Genomic DNA, 17,285 nt, shown 5'->3' with positions numbered 1-17,285 from the left:
CCTGATCATTTTTTTTACATATATAAACTGTATATTATATACATACATACAAAAGTAACATGACCAGAAACATCTAATATATACAGTGTGTGTATATGCATATATACAGACACATGCATACCGTAAATATAAAAGGATTTTGTAGGTTACTCATTCTTCTCAATAAGTAAATCTGTAAGGCATCTACAAGTTAACAATCAGATTCATTCTGAGCACTATGAATGGGTTTAACAGAGAACCACTATTAATTTCAGTTGAACAGTCCCATCTACTCCAACTGCACCCAAAGCATACTGATCAATATGGCCCTAAAAATTAAAATGAAAGATTTGACATTGATACTTCAGACAGGAACAAATATAACATTTCTCATGATTTCCTTAAGTCCTCTTTTTCTCAAAAAAGTACTTTTCCTGTTAATACAGCTACTACTGCTTATTAATGAAAGCACCAATTGAATTACCAATCAAAATCAATTTTACCAATCAATTCTGAATTAAAAATAAATGAAGAAGACTGCAATGTAGCAGTCATTTTGCATGATTCTTGGGTAGAGCTAAGACTATCTGTGAGTCTTGCTTATACATTTCCATATCATAATATGCTTGAATTTCTCTTAAGCATTTAAATTTTAAGAAACTTTGTCTTAAGCTTCCTTCTTTGATCTGCTTTGATCTATGTGAGCCTCCCCTACTGTCTTTAAAAAATAGATAGGAAATTTATTAGCTATCAGCCCTATATTCTGTTTTGCTGAGCACCATGGCAGAAGAAAGAGGAAGCCTTTGTTGCCTTACCTTTAGCCGGAAACAGACGAGTCCCAGGATGACCTCAGCACAGACCTCAAATCGCTCATCCTGAAGAACTAAGTGTTCAAATTGATGTGACAGCCTGACATGCTGGGAAGACAACAAGAGTATCTATATTGTATAAATTTAATTCATCAGGGCAAAAATGTTGCTAAATGGCTTCCATTCCTAATCTCTTTTCTCCCTTCTGCTATGTGTCAGCATTCACATATAGCCATCTGCTCATGCTAACTCGCATCCGTTCATGACTTTCAGAGACAACTGAGCAGTTACTGTATTAGATGCTCAGTCTACCCTAGGCAGTACTGCTCTGTTTCTTAAGGAATTGTTCAGGTGCAGTTTCATATCTGCATGCTGCCATATTAATAGTAAATAATATTAATAATTGCTATTTAGGTCTTCTACCACTCGCAGTTTTGCCTCAGACTGGCTAAAAAGTCCAAATGTTACTATGGGGAGGAAGGGAGAAGTGAACAGACATACAGTGATCAAAATTCAAGTAGAAAACAAGCTAGAAAAGCATTACAGTATGCTTTTTTAGTATAAGTGATAATATAACTGAAGAAGGGTGAACTTGCTGACTTGTCTGAGGGGTGCTCGGGGTCAGTTGAAAAGGGAAAAAAAATAGTGGTCTGATCAATGAAATGGACATCAAACCTCTGCTCTCCATTTCCAAAAATTCAAGGAAAAATAATTGAGCCAAAATAAAAACTTTTTTTTGGGCCAAGGCTAAATGTGGACTGTTTCATCTCATCACCTTTTTTTTTTTTTTTTTTTCCCCCCCAAAAAAAGCAAGAACAAGCAAAAACAGAAATTACAGGAAAACAAAACAAAACATTTTGCTGTCTTAATTTTAGTTTTCTGACATTTTCTTATTTCTTAAAACACAAAAAATGTTTATACTGAATCAAAACATTGATTTAAAAACTTTCAGGTCAGACATGTTGACAGCCTATGGAACCAGCCACTCTTGTTATCACTTCCTTTCTGCTGTTTGCTATATTCTTCTATCTTCTCTCTCTTAAATTAGGCTGAAGCGTCTCTCAGTCAGAAATAAGATCAATAAAACACCCAATCCCTCCCAAGGCATTTGTATATTATGCTAATAAAAATAGCATAAGTTTACAACCATGAAAACTGACCAGAATTATATGTATAGGCTCATAAACTTATACAGATAAGTGCACATAAAATATATATATACATACACGCTGTAACAATCTTTTACTATCCTCTGCTATCCTTATGTTCTACAGCATTAACCAAATTTATGTCTTACATAGGCAGCCATGCAGAATTTCACAGATCATGTTACCACGTCTTAGAAATCACGATCATAAAAAGTTTCACGTTGAGTGAGAGCAGAATTTTCCAAACTGCATGAATGAATTTAATTACCATTTGAACTCAATCTAAGTTTGCTGCAGTAAAAACTGAGTAAAAGCAAACAGCAAAAAAAATTGTCTCATTGTGAGTAGTTTGTACAAAGAAACTCTAAGTTCTCACTGTACCTTTCTTAGAAGGCATTGGTACATGCATTTTTTTTTACTAATGAATTTCTCAGGACTTCCTGAGAAAGGAAAGCAAGGAAAATAGAGAATACTCCTTAAAACCCAAATGCAGCAAAAATGCTGGAAGTATCAACTATTCATTTATAAGCGCAAGTAATTTTATCCATAGTAAGCTTTTGTAAGTACGAAAGTACAAACCACTGGAGGGCACCAAATGCCTTAGATTTTACAAAACCGGACCGTGGATAAAAGTAGAGACTAAGGGAGGTTTCACCCGTTTGACTTTGCTGAGCAGTTACCCGGGCGCTGCTGCGCCTTTGCACTGCGAGGATGGCTGCAGCCTTGCCAGCCCCACTGAAGTAAACTCAATAAAGTTAAACATCATTAAGCCTGGAGTTTCCAACTGGATAAAACTGAAGGGCTGTTTGGTAGCGCGCCTACCCATCTGCGGCCCAAAGAGCAGTACCGACTCATGCAGGGCATGTGCAGTTTTCATCCTTCAGCCTTTTGAGTCATACAGGTGTTTGCAGAATCAGGGACACACAAACGAAGGAGAGGAAGGGGGGATAGGTCAAAGACAACCAGCTGTCCCGAGCTTTCTGCTGTATGTGCTCAAAGCAGCCTGACCCAGGAATACTACAGGCCTGCAGGACCTTGGGAAGCGGGAACTGGGTGGCAGCCCTTCTCTGAGGGAAGTTTGGCTGATGGGAGGAAAGGAGCTTAAAAGGAATTTTGAGTATTGTTGACTCAGGGAAATAACCAGAGTCTTTTTGTGGTGAGGAGAGGGAAAAAAAGAGGCTCTAATTCATGTGATTATTTCAGATTAAGGGAAGTTCTTACATAATCACTAAAGGGAGCAGTAAACTTGTGAGGCATTAAAAATAGGTCCATATATAAAGTTCATATATATATAAATACATGCGTACACACGTACACACACACCTGTGTATGTATATATGGGCTCCTGCATAGAAACGCTTCAAATGAGTATTGGTTGTGGGGCAAATCCTTAAAGGACTAAAGGAGTCTTTGATCGGAATTTCTCCAAAGTCTCAGAGTAAACTAACACATATATACATGTACACATACTGCCTAGCCTTGATCACCTGATATTTTTCTTTCTATAGATGCTACCCCTCTGCCAGCTTTAGCTCACACCTCAGTCTGAATCAAAGTGCAGCCCAAACAGTCTTTTCTCAACAGCTATTTGGACTAGGCCAACATCCACTGAAATACCATCCCTCGCATTGCTGCTCTGCACAGTTCCACTCTCTTGACCTCTGTTGTTATTTTTTTAATGAAATTCATTATCCTTGGTGAGAAAAGAAGAATGTGATGCACTGATTTCTTCTGAAACTACAGAGGTTTCCTCTGAATCGAAATGCTCCTGGGATCACACCCCAAAAGTTCTGAATTTCTCAAATGACTTCTGAGTGCTCTCATTTGACTTACAATGGCACAAGGATAATATGTAGGCCATTTCCACAGGCTGCTTACAGATGGGTCATGTACACTTGGGGTTTCGCACTGATAGTGCCCCTGCTTGTTTGCCCACAAGCCAGTTCTCGCCCTCTTTGTACATCTCGTCCATCTCTTTGGAATTTACCTCCAATATTTATATTTTCCTCTCGCCACCTTCTTGAGATATGACTGCCCTTCCCTTTACCACTGGAAGGTTTCAAAAACAAAAAATTACTGTATCTAAATAAAAGGCATCCCCCAAGAATATTTTAGTCCCTAAATACCTTTCTCAGTAAATATAAATGCCAGTCTGCAGGGGTCATCCAGTCATTTTGATACAGATTGCTATAGACATAACAATTTTTTTTTTCTTAAAACATATTATGAGAAGAAAAAAAAAAGAAGAAAATAATATTTTTGTGGCATTTTAAAACAAACAAACAAAAAGAAACTATTGTGAACAGGTAGTTGCAGATATCTTTGTTTTTCTGCAGAGAATCCTGCTCATTGCACAGCAAATATGGGGGCTTTTCAAGTGTATTCAGTGTTTTTTCTCTTTACAGGTCAGAATCTCCTCATGACTGAAAATGTCAGCCACTTCACAAGTAAAACCTGGCTATGTAAAGGAAGCCTGATTAAAGGTATATAAACACCAGATAAATTTCCTTAAATTTCCAGTGAATTAGCAGCTAATGTGTTATTTTATCACACATCTATTCACCTCAATAAACTTAGTACATATTCATAGAAATGCTAACAAACTGTAAATTGAGCACGTCCTTAAAAAAAAAAGTCTGTTTTGAATGGGAAAGAGAAAATAAAACATAAATTATCACTTAAAGGAAAAGCATAAGTCATCAGTCTGTTATTCTATCATAAAATACAGCCCAACAACCTTAAGAATCATCTAGGCATACTATCAACATATGCCCCTTAGTAAATCAAGAGATAATGGATGTTTCCATTTATTCCCGGGTAAAACCACTAATGTATTTTAGCTTAAATTGAGAGGGAAATGTGGTCCCACATTGCATAAATTCCAAGTTCCTAGATTTTTTTCTTCCCCAAAGATTAACAGAAATAGCTGATGGTTTGGATCCTGCCACAACGCGAAGCTGTGACACTGCAGGAGGCCGATGAATAGCACTCCTGTTGAACAGGGCTGACCAAAAGTGTAGTCTGTGCTGTCTGTGGGTACAGAAGCCGAGGAACCTGAGCAGGTATTAACTCGCTTTCCTTTCCATCCCACTGCAAACTATGCGAGAAACGAGCTGGGGTCACCTTGCGGATGTGCTCCTGCAGCCCCGTCACCCCGTACATCCTCAGCACGAACCAGAGCTTCAGGGAGCGGAACCTCCTTCCCAGGGGGATTTGCCAGTGCTGCAAGCCAAGAAGGAAGGACACCTGCATTAGAAGCCACCCTTGCAGTGATACCCCAGACATTGCACGTTGTGCGATGTCTTTGAAACCTACCACATTTCCTCATCCTACAGGTGTCTGCTGGAGGTGGGCCAGATACCACCAGAAACATCTGTTTCTGGCCAGTGCCCCAGCATGACTGTTAATACTCAACATTTTCCAAAGAAAAGCGGAAGAGAGGGCTAGTGTCAGAATGGAAGGCAAAAAAACCAAATCTTTGGGAACACCAAATTTTCCTTTAAGACTTTAGAAGAAAATAATGTCTTAGCAGTTCACAAACATTAATTTGTTCACAGGTGTGAGATAATCTTTAAGAAATTTATTTATGTTGCCTAAATCTTGAGCTGTCACCTATCCATTTTTTTTTTTTTTCAGACAAAGAGAGTTCGAATGCCAAGAACTTAGCTACCTGAGCCTCCTTCCTGGACATAAAGCTAAGGATTGGAGGTTATGAGAATAATGAAAAAGAAAATTATAGCCCTGGAAATATCAATGCATGCAAAACAGTAATACTAATTATTTCTGTGATGTACTTACCCGGTAATCTGTTACAAGGCCTGAAAGTTAAAGAAAAAAATGTTCACATTTCTTCATTTTAAGAGGCAAAATGTGCAATCATTCAAACTGCAGTGGAAAGCTACCCCTAGTGATCTTGCATGTTTGCTGCAAACTTCAGTATCCCCAGTGCTCACAGGACCAGTAAATATTTCGTAGAATATTTAGCAGCATACTAAGGTAGGGTGCTTAAGGTCAGCTGGTGAGAATATAGCAATAACAAACTAAGTTTTCAAGAAAAAAAAATGCAATTTTTATTCCCAACTATATTTCAGACTAAATCCTGTGTTTCTCTTACATAGAAAATGAATAGTGGATGAAACAGTTTTTATTAACTTTATTTGAAACAGTCTGTAGAATTCTCAAACTCATTCATCACTCACTCTCTGCTGTGAAATTGTCACCCTCTGCACCCCTGGGGAGCTGATAACTTTTTTAAAAAGAACATACTTTTGGCCTCTTTATTTACTCACTCATGCATTTGCTGCCCATTTTTCAGTATGTCCAGTAAGTGACGAGGAAATTTAACTGAGACCTGGCCTCTTCTTGCATTTGAAAAATAGTATTTTGCATTTTTATGGCTTTTCATTTGATGCAGTCCAAGCGCCCTACAAATGCTGATTAACCAAGCTACAGAGCAATCCAGGCTGGCAGGAAGAAGGCATTTCAGTTGTCTTTTATAACAGCATGCAGGATCGAAACATGTCTACCTTTGCTTCAAATCAGCCAATTAAACCCACTGTACAGTAAAGGAAACTATAATGTAACATTGAATTACCTGCAGTAAGACAGTGCCGGAAATTAGAATGGACTTAATCTAAAGCATTTTTGGGGGGAATCTGCTTAGCTTTATTATCCTGTTTTATTTTTCTGCAGTGGAGTAGAAGTTTCATTAGAAAACAGGTGCTTAAGTTTCAAGAGAAAATGCCATCTGAGTACTCCTGGAATTAGTATCACAAGTTACTACATGGAACTGTAGCTTATGAATTTGACGAGTGTATGTAATTTATGTTATTCCCAGGCCTCATATTTTCCAGGGAAAGATAACAGCAGTATTTTCAGTGCTCCGAGTTCTTTCGCCAGCACTCCCTCATGTACACAGTGAAAAAAAACAAGAGAACACATGATCCTTCCTTCCTCCTGCAATATATACTGATTTGGTTCACTAATTGGTTCCTTAGATATTCACTAGGGGGGAAAAAAGTCCCAAACAATCATTAACATGTTCCTGGGCTTCAGTAGATGACCGCTGTTGTCTTAGCTGAGTATCAAGGAAATTTGGTAACATTCATGTTGTTCTGCACCGCAGCAGCCATTTTTCTGATAGCTGAAAGACTAGTAGCAAAGAGTGAAGCAACTGGTGATAGATAAATAATCCTACGCTCGTGTAACGGGCTACGTCTAATGATCCACAACACCGCCTTTCACAAGCTGTGAAGCAGAATGCAATCAGTGATTAGTCCTTGATTGCAAGCTTTATTCTTACATCTGTATTTAACCAGGAGGAACTGAATTGTGGGAGCGTATGTGGCATTCACAATAGACTATAAAGCAGCATTCTTCTAACAGTGCCATTAGGATCTGACCTATATCCAGGGTTGCCAGGCAAGCTAGTATAATCTTCCTGGTGTGATGATGCAAATCACACAAAATTATAATTAATGACAAAATAAAGATTTTCCCCTTGGGGGCACACATAATTGCCATATGTTATTAAGAGTAATTGCTCACAGATAGATATATTTTTCCGCTCATTTAAATTCTTGAGTGAGAGATGAGTGAGTTCAAAAATGCCACTTCATTTGCCTTGTAAACCATGGTGGGAATTCTCCGACCTGAGACATACTCAGTTAAGAAACTAAGACCCTCCATCAGACAAGTCTGATTTCCAGGAGTGCTGACATCCCATAAATCACACCGAGATCAATAGGGACTGTAACAGCCTAGCACCTTTGCAAATCTGGCCATTTTTACTGAAGGCATAAGTGTGGATTGGATTTAGCAGTTCAACTAAAGACATTTGCATTTGAAAAAGTCTTGTCCATCTCTTTGGAAAATTGCTAGCAAATGGGAAGAGGGCAGAGAAAAACCTAGTGTCTCTAGACTAATAATCTGCTGACCTGTATGGGATCATTATGTCCAGATCACATAACATACTATCACCGCCAGTGAAGGCAAGACAAAGACTGAACAATTCCTTATCCAACTGGGGAGGGAAAACTCTCAGGTCAAGTAAGTGGCCTCACTGAAATAAGCTAATATCAAGGAAGGTTTTATTTTCTTTGAGTGTTATTTAACCGGAGGAAGACCTAAGGTTCTTGTATCAGCACTCTCAATTGTCACAAGAACATAATTTCATTCAACTACAGTTGGATGTTTTTCCCCTCAAGAGGAACATCTACTACGTATGGTAAGTAAGACTCAGTGATTCAAAAGTAGTTACTATAATTTGTATTTTTCATTTAAAAATGGCAAACAAACAGGCACATGTTTTTTCTTAGCAATTCTAACCTTTGGATGGTAAAGCTCAGCTCCAGAGTGAGTGCATTTTATCATTTATTGTTCTAATTGCATTGCTTGGAAATGCGGAAAAGGAATAAAAAGAGAAGTTTCTGCCAGTTCAGGATTAAGGCACAGGGTTCCATTATGCCTACCACTTTTTAGTGAATGCTGAAATTCTCTGGGTGGGATTAATTTAAACATCAAGGAGTTAGAGGGCATAACAGAAAGAACAGAAGAGTACTTGGGATATACTTTTAAACACAGATGACGAGCAACTCCAGGAAACACAAGACATAAGGTAAATGAAAAGAACATTCACCTGGAGGAGATGCATCTTCTGCGACTGTTATGCATGAACCTGTGCCACATGTTGGCACAGCACTGCTGTGACTTCATACTTAGTCAGTTATCAAGCAAACGTATAAAAACAATGAGGCTTCAGGATGACAGACGACCTTCTGTGATTGCTAGGTATGTGTCAGGAGCAATGCTGGTTCTTGAAGAAACCTTGTGCAGGGCCTAAAATCTCTAAGCACTTGGTAAGCATTTTCTGAGGAATACTGTTCTATGTAGATTGATAGGTTGCACGTATGCCTGTTGCTACAGTCAATACAAGATAGAGTGCCCCAACAGGAACAGTAACAGGATCGTGTTCCCAGGAGCTGGCATGCAAAATAGAGCACACTTATCAAACACAGCTCACTCTTCCTATACAGATTCAAGGAACATTTGCTCCTGACGTGCAACTGAAAATTTGAACCAGAGCCTGCATAGCTGGGAAAAAAAGGTCACAGGCTTCAGAAATGATAAAAACAATGCTAAATGATAAAAAATGAGAAAGAAACCATTCTAGTGAAAGATATGTTGGGGAAAGCAGTGAGGGACACGCACACAGCATTTGACTTCTAAAAGACTTTTCAAAAAAATTTCCTCAACTCTCATGCAAAGAGCCAGCATTAAATCTGGAGCTGGGGAAATCCCAAAACAAAAGTATCACTTTAATGCTTCTGAAAATGGCTTTCTCTTAATCGCTTTTGATATCAACTAAAAATCTCACCAGACGTGCCTGCACTTTAATAAGGTTAATTCTCTAAGGCACTCTGGAAATGGAAATGGGTTCCAAAATCACTTAGGTAGTTTTTAAAAATATTTTAGTTTTTATGTTTAATCTATTTTTTTCTATTAAATATCAGTATTCAAGTAAAATAATGATTATCTTATTTAATCATAAAATTACCAGACTCTTGATGGTGATGCTGCAGGTAAAGAGGTTCTAATTTAAAAGCACCTGTTAAATCCGATCTTTTTTTCACCCTGTATGGACAAAAAAAAAAAAAAAAAAAGGAAATAAATTGAGAAATTTAAGCAATACATATTTAAGGGATCAAATTTCCCCAAGAAGTGAAGGAGAATTAAATGTGTTTAAACAGAGAAATTCAAGGCCATCACTGGCACATCTCCTGGGCACAGCCTGTGCCATATTCAGGGCGCTGTGTTTTCACAGCTGTCCTAGCACTGCAGCTACACGTAGGAAGCTCAGTGCTTAGCAGCCAACGGGCCCGCACGTGGCTGCATGTTTAAACAGACAGGAAGCAGGCCCCAGAAACCTTCTTACAGTGACAGACACACCAGGGCATGTGACCAGCCAAAGCAACACCAACGCCTGCAGTGAACAGAAGCTGCTTTGCAAATACTGAAGTAGAAAGCAGGTGGGAACAGCTGTGGCTTTTCAAGACACCATGCGAAGCTAAGGAGAGATTTCATGGATGCTGCCTTGCCCTCGCTCTGCGCTGTGGCTGGTGGCAGCAGCCACCCTGTCCCAAGGCAGGTTTCCCTCTTGCATCTCCCTTCGTGCCACTCTGGCTTGACTGTGTTGGAAGACGAACCACAGCACAAACATAAAATTGAGGCATATCTTACTATTGCCACAGTGTCACTGCACTCAGTTTCCAAAGCCAGCGTGCCCTTTACGGAGAGAATAAACTAGATTTTTCCAGCAAATAACAAGATTTTGATGGCATATTCTTCACTTTATCTGTAAGAGTGACACGCCTCTACAAATGATGTCTTCTATATATGCTGAACAAGAAGAAATTAGAAATCAAAAAGATAAAGACTGCTACATCGTTATACTATGCCTATATATATATTTCACGAAGTAGTAATTATGTCAATTTGGGGACATCACTCTAAACAACCAAAATCCAAATCTTTTCTGATTTACTGCATATCTTTTTTATTTTTTTATTGTAAAATCCTAAATAAAAATTTAATTTCTGGTATTTTAGTCTGTGTGTATAAATGCACAGACCGGTATATAACTGCACATTCTTCCACTTCTAAACTATAAACATTAAACATCTCATTCAAGCAAACAAAAAGCCCTCCTTCTACCTTAATATTCAGGAGAGTACCAAAGTTCATAAACTACTTGCCTGCAGGCGTGGAAACTATCTAACTGCTTAAGTACCTAAATGCATAAGTAAGCTTATGCATATGAAAAGTAGTAATAGGCCTTCACAATATTCACAGTGAAAACAATAATAATTATTTAATTGTAGAATTTTTCTACTGTCAGGAAGAAGAAACCATTATCCAACAGCTCTAAATAAGGTTTATATTGTGAATAAACCTGAAGTTGTTCCATGAGCTTCTCTTTACTTGATATATTTATTACTTTGGCATACTCAGCTTAATTGTTTATGGGATGAGCTACTGAAATACAAGTTTTAGTATCATTATACTGAAATAATCATTAGTTGTACTGTGCAATATCATTAGCTGCACTGTGAGTTTCATTCCTTCTCTTGTAATATGCTGTACTAAACAATATAGCATATAGCTGTTCTGCTGAGACATCAGTTATGTTGTTGGCAAATTTTATAAAAGATATAAAAATGTTGTCATCCTGCATTTCCCATATGAGTTGATGTATTGGTTGCTATTAAAATGACATTACTAATCATTGTGATGTTATTATTATTAAGGACATTCTTTCCACCTGGGGACTTCACAGATTTTAATCTCGTAACCATGAATAACTATCTAAACAGATTACTAAAATAAATCCAAAACCTGGACATAAATGTATATGAACCAGTTGCATTGCACATCTGTATGTCAGGTCTATATTTGATCCTATGTTTTTTTTAAACTTCTTTGCAGCAAGTGCTTATGTAGTCCAGCAATGAACAGAGGAGGTGTTAAGTTTCTTTGAAGGATCCTTCCTCTGAAGGATCTTCAATAAGTATTTCAAAAATTTCACTGATAAACCAGAATTCTTTAAAAACTTGATGCTATATTGATGGTCCTATTAGGATCTAGCTTCACTAACTTAGATTTACAAGTTAAATATTCATAATACAAAATGCACAATAGAAATCCTAGTAAATAAAGCACTGAAAACCTGTGAAAGCAACTTCTTATTTGGATTGCACATTTTCAGGTTTTAACAGCATCACACTATTTTGCCCATTTTAGCTGACAAAAACAATAAGCAAAGAGATGACTTTGTATTTTAGGCCAACAATAAAATCTCACTTCTACCTGCAGAAGAGCATTCCTTAAAGTATGCAGTAAGCATCTTCTTTTAAAATACCAAAATGAACTCTTCCCAACCAAAAATTAAACCCTTAAAGCAAGAAAAAAGCAATAATACCAAGACTTTGCAAGATTATTATTTTCATTCTCTCTGGAAACACTTTTTGCTCTTTTATAGTAAGTCAAACAGACAATTAAACAGATTGGACAAAACTGACTCGACGTTTTAAGGCAGAGTCTCTAAAGGACCCCAACACTGTAATATGGAAATACCTCTCTCGGGTGACTATATTAAACATTTTTTTTATTTTGAAGATGACCACTGTTTCCAGTACATTAGGAAGAATATTTTGCAAAAGGTTTAAATCCCAAAAGACGTCAGTGCAAGAAATTGCACTAAGTAGTTATATAATTACATTACAGATCTAATGGCTGGATTATCTTAATCAGCTTGCACAGGAAAGAAATGAGGGTGTTTAAATATTGGAGAAAGTACCGAGGAGCCTGGGCGATTTAGAAGCCTGTCCTTTGTTGGAGCTCAGTGCATTTTTGCAATGGTAAAAACTATTGCTTGAACACTTACTTGCTAGTACAAAATTATGTTTGATACTTCACAGGGATTCTAAGGGGACTACGCATTATTCTCATTTGTTTTTTCTCAAAAGGCCCCTTCAACCTTTATTATTACATTTCTACTGAATTTGGCCTTTTCATGCAGTGGATTACAGTGGATAATAGGTGTACTTTGGACTTGGGCCTCGGAAGTAGTTGGATTTCTTTTGGCAATAGATTTGGATTCAAGCCAAAGAGCTTAACTTTAAATGTATATTTAATTCCTTATTAAGTGAATTAAACCTATGCATAAATGCCTTACTAAAATGAAATGTTAACACTGTAGTTATGAAGCTTTAGCTTTGAGGAGGAGATATTTTGCAAGACCTCTTGAGATTCCTTGTAACGGAATCTTTGTACTTATGAAAACATATTATTTTATGAGATGTTTTATCTAATGGAATCAAAAATTCTCCTTTGAATATTTGAGCTCATTTTTAATTTTTTTCTTCAAAAAGAGAGACCAATGGCTAAAAAACTACACATTTCTGCCTCAGTAGATTGAAGCTTGGGCTTTTCTCCCTTCCACCTTAAGAACCATTAAAACCTCTACCAGCTTTCTTTGAAATTAATAATAGAATCTACACTCTGCTAGAAATAAGATGAATTCTCCTGAGACCAAAAAAAAAAAAGATGGATAGTAATATTTTATATATTTTGTTTTCTGAGTAAGCCATACTAAAATATTTAAATAGGGGAAAGCACAATTAATGAGAAGTTAAACTTATAGGGAGAATACTTGGCCTCTTAATTGTGCTACAGACTTTAAAAAGAATGACAGAGAATTTTCTCATTTCTGAGTGGCTACTTTGATATTGATTTCTTTGAAATATGAGATCATGATGGCAGAAACTAGCAAAGAAATTTCATCTTCTCCCTATTCCCACAGAGAGAGATGACAAGTCTTGAAGTACGTATAAACTGGGGCCCTGGGTTAATCACTGCCAGTCCTTATGAATCGGGATCAAAATGTAAGCCATTTATTCTGATAAAAATAAAATTGTCATTATGGCTTGGAGAATTTGAAGTGATTATACAGGGAAAACTTGTGCATTTGGAAAGGCATTTTCCAAATAATACACACATCTGTGCAAAAGTCATCTTTGTTGGTATATTAAAGGAGCCAAACATTAACCTAAAGCAACTGAGCAATCATTGTTTCAAGTTCAGGTTTTTCCTTTTTTTTTTTTTTTTTTCCTTTTTTTCTTTATTTTTTTTTAATAAATAAGGTGAATTATCTTATTGGATTATTTTTCAGGGTGTTTTTTTCTGACTTTCAATTTTTGACTTTTTTACTTTTGCAGAAAATTTATTTAATAAAACTGAAATTGATGCTTTCCTTTATTTGGATAAATAGTCTGCATTTACTGATAAGATGTTTTACTGGTAAGCATTATTAACTGTGACTTTGATAGCATACTAAATTCAGGAAATTTCAGTGTGGTACCCAATAGCATCGCTGTTAATGCTGTTCTTTTTGTGATGATAATTTGCTTTGTTTCAAAGTACGTCTACTCATCTCTGCTTTGGCATCTTTCTATTTTATAATGCAGTCTCTTCCATCCTCTGGTGACACTGAAAAATCAGTACTAAATTGCATAAATAGTCATTTTTGAACTTAATTGCTTTTTATCAGCCAAATCCCGGATGTTTTTAGAAAGACTTTTGAAAGGATCAGGACTCAAGCTCAGAGAAATTTTATGAAAGAGAAGCTCCATTTAGCATGCTGTTCATTGCAGAACCCCTTTCAACAGAGGTTTTTTTTTTTTTTTCCTGTTTATTTTTTAAACGGTCCCAAAATTGAGCAGATAATCCCCAGGCTTTCAAGCTTTCTCCTGAAAAGAGATCCTGTGGATCAAAAGTATATTCCTTTTTTATTTTTAACTTGTATTAAATGAGAAAGTGAATGCCGTATAGTATAGAAGTTAAAGATATCCTGAATTCCTAATTTCATTAAAGCAAAAGATGTCTACTGTTAGAAAAGCAAACTATTTTACCATTTTACCATTACTATTTTACCATTTTTTTCTCTTTTGTAGTGTTTCCTTTTTCTGTAATACTTACCACATTGCAGAGCAGTCAAAATTCACTAGGAGCCATTTGTGAGGATTAAAGTTAAATGAATCTGCAAACTGAGAATGGATAAATAAATAGGAAAAAAAAGAGGAATTATGAAAAAGAAAAGAATCCATGTGCTTATGATATAATCTGGTCAAATTGACCTCGTATACTTCCACTATGAATATGTTTCTCTAATGTGACTTTATAATGTTACACTGATGTAACCCTATTTAATATCTACTGTAGTCAAATCTTCATTTGATATTGGGGATATTGGTATGCAGATAAGCTTCTGGTATTATCTAAATTTTTAGTATTAACCAAGAATTACACCCTTACAAAATTTACATGTAGAGACAAATGATACATTAGTTCTGAATCTGTGCACATATTCATCCATAAAATTTTGACTAGTCATTAAATGACTTTTTTTTAAAAACCACCAAAGTTTTTTTTTAATGGAAGTCCAATATAAATTAATTTTTAGACAAGTCCAGCACAGAATAAACATTCACAATACATGGTTACATGTTAAATAATAACAGCCTAACCTTACTTAAACCTTATTTAGGCATGACATGGGAAGAAACCCAGGTAGATGAGAAGGAAATTGTGTGGGAAGGACTTTAAGGCAAAGAGCACTACCAATACAAAAGGGAGACTCTGAAAAACCACTTAGCACTTTTCAGATTTGTTTCTCATCACCTTCCCTTTCATTTGAAAAAAATTACAACTGCTCACATGAGAAGAGATATTTATCCAAAAATGTATCCATCCATCTATCCATCTATTTCCCTGTAATAAGTAAGGTAGGGAACTTACTCTTGGTGGTTAAATATTGACACAAATGACACATGCAAGCCCAGACAAGGGATGCTGTTTCATTTCCTTCAGTAACCAGTAATAATAATAATAAAAAAGATATTCCCATGCAGGAAATTGCAGCAAGCTTAATTTGCTGATAAAAAATAAGACAGAAAGAAACGCTTTATTTGTTGGGGGTGGAGGGGTTTCCTCTCTTCTTTATTAGTCTTTACGTATCAGTGCTGTGTTTAAACTTCTAGCTTTACCAAACAGTAATATTTTCTCCATTGACGTGGAAGACAAGGACTTATCTGCCTGTCTGAGGGGAACAGCAGGAAATTGAAGCATTCTTATCTAAGGAACTGAATGCCAAGTAGCTCAGGGAGGAGGGAAAAAAAGGAACACGAGTGCTGTTGGGGGAATATTTCATTTAGCTATCTCTTGGTCGTTAAACCCTATCTGCTGGAGGCACAGCTACTGCTGGCTGTACCCTATATGTCTCTCAGGACGTATGGAAACAATCAGGCATAATAAGGTCATTAATTTGTTGAACTTGGTGGAAGTGGGCAGGCATGTAGAATTGGGGTGCTAGAAATGTGTTTTTTGGACTATTTGGGATTCTGAGTGACAAATTCTTACATATTGTAGTAACTTGCATACTGCCAGAATAAACTGGTGAAAAAATATCAATACTGATAATGTAACAAGATATATATATATTTCGGAGAGAAGCGCAGCATGCTCAGAGATTTTAGAAAAGCATATGCATAAGATGCAAAAAACCTCTTACTATGCAAGACCACGGCTTTCTCAGGTTGTGAGAGAAGCAATACTTCACTCACCTCCACTCCATTTAAAAGATGCCTGAATTCAGGGCAGATGAATGCACTTCCAGCATAGGCTGCATCAATATGCATCCAGATATTTTCCTTATTACCTTAATAAAAAAAAAGCAAATAAATTAAACAGCAGATTATAAATCCTTGTTAATTTGCATTAAACCAAATGCCTTAGAGATTTTCTTTTATGTTATTAATTTAATTTGAAATTGGGAAAATGAAATATTTCTACCACTTGGAGTTCTGCTAATCCATAAAGATCTGTGCATACATATTTTTCTTCCTCAGTTCTGCTAATGGAGTGGCATCCCTAAGTATTTAGATTTCTCTAATTAAATAGCATATAATACTAAATAATTTTAATTTAAGGACCATTATAAAATATACTTTAAAATTGTATCCAGAGGTGTAAATGTTAATTTCTGTATTAGTAAAATTTAGCAGGAAGAGCTGGAGTTTTAGCTGTGCTTGCCACTTCCAGCTCACAAATCATGCACAAGCATTTCTAAAACAGGTTTCCATATCTATATGTATATGCATATATACACATATATGTATGCACATATATATAATACACATCTATGCATATTTTTACCTATATACAGCAAACTCTGTTTTGAGGATTGAGACACTTATCCAAGAGAAAGCACTGAAAGATTTAAGAATGTGTTAGTTCTGATTACTCACTGAGTGGTTTCTGCAAAAATATTTTAGCATATGGCTCTCATTTATTCTCGAATTTTCTACTCACACTCTGCTATTAATCACACGCAAAAGTTCACACGGCAACACATTCCAGCCAGGAGCTAATGACTGAAGCCCACGTAGCATCGTTACCCAAGTCACCAAACAACGCTGATGCACATTTTTACATAGAGGGGCACATCTATTTAGATCTGTGTTTGGGCCTTAAGTTTATGCGGAAATTTGTATTCTTGTGAACTATATTTATTTCTTTTTCCATTACTTTCTGGAAAATAAGAAAAGCATTCTGCTGTTTGCAGAAAGGCTATCATGAGGCTTATGAGTTAGGACACGGGCAGTTTTCCTGCTGGTCCTGCACTGTACAAGCAGAAAGTGAGGAGAGCAGCTGATGAAACACCTTAAAGCATTGGTGTTACTGTTTTATTAGGTCAAGTCCATAGGAATAACAGCTAAATCATTTCTAAGCAGAA

At 36.5% G+C, this 17,285-nt stretch overlaps 1 protein-coding gene across 1 annotated transcript in view; it reads right to left on the bottom strand.

Moving 5' to 3' along the window:
- Positions 1-17,285, bottom strand: part of DDC (dopa decarboxylase) — a 54,636-nt gene that overhangs the window by 4,060 nt on the left and 33,291 nt on the right. Inside the window, exons 8-13 of the mRNA XM_010220890.2 lie at positions 16,114-16,208; positions 14,471-14,538; positions 9,492-9,568; positions 5,735-5,754; positions 5,060-5,158; positions 795-896 (exon numbers count right to left, since the gene is read on the bottom strand). Of these exons, the coding sequence (XP_010219192.1) occupies positions 795-896; positions 5,060-5,158; positions 5,735-5,754; positions 9,492-9,568; positions 14,471-14,538; positions 16,114-16,208 (461 nt within the window). The remainder of the gene's footprint in view (positions 1-794; positions 897-5,059; positions 5,159-5,734; positions 5,755-9,491; positions 9,569-14,470; positions 14,539-16,113; positions 16,209-17,285) is intronic.

Source organism: Tinamus guttatus, unplaced genomic scaffold, assembly GCF_059628265.1.
Source record: "Tinamus guttatus ecotype Peru unplaced genomic scaffold, ASM5962826v1 Tinamus_guttatus_pri_ptg000535l, whole genome shotgun sequence".
In the NCBI taxonomy this organism is placed as follows: domain Eukaryota; kingdom Metazoa; phylum Chordata; class Aves; order Tinamiformes; family Tinamidae; genus Tinamus; species Tinamus guttatus.
This window is presented reverse-complemented; position numbering and strand designations above follow the sequence as displayed.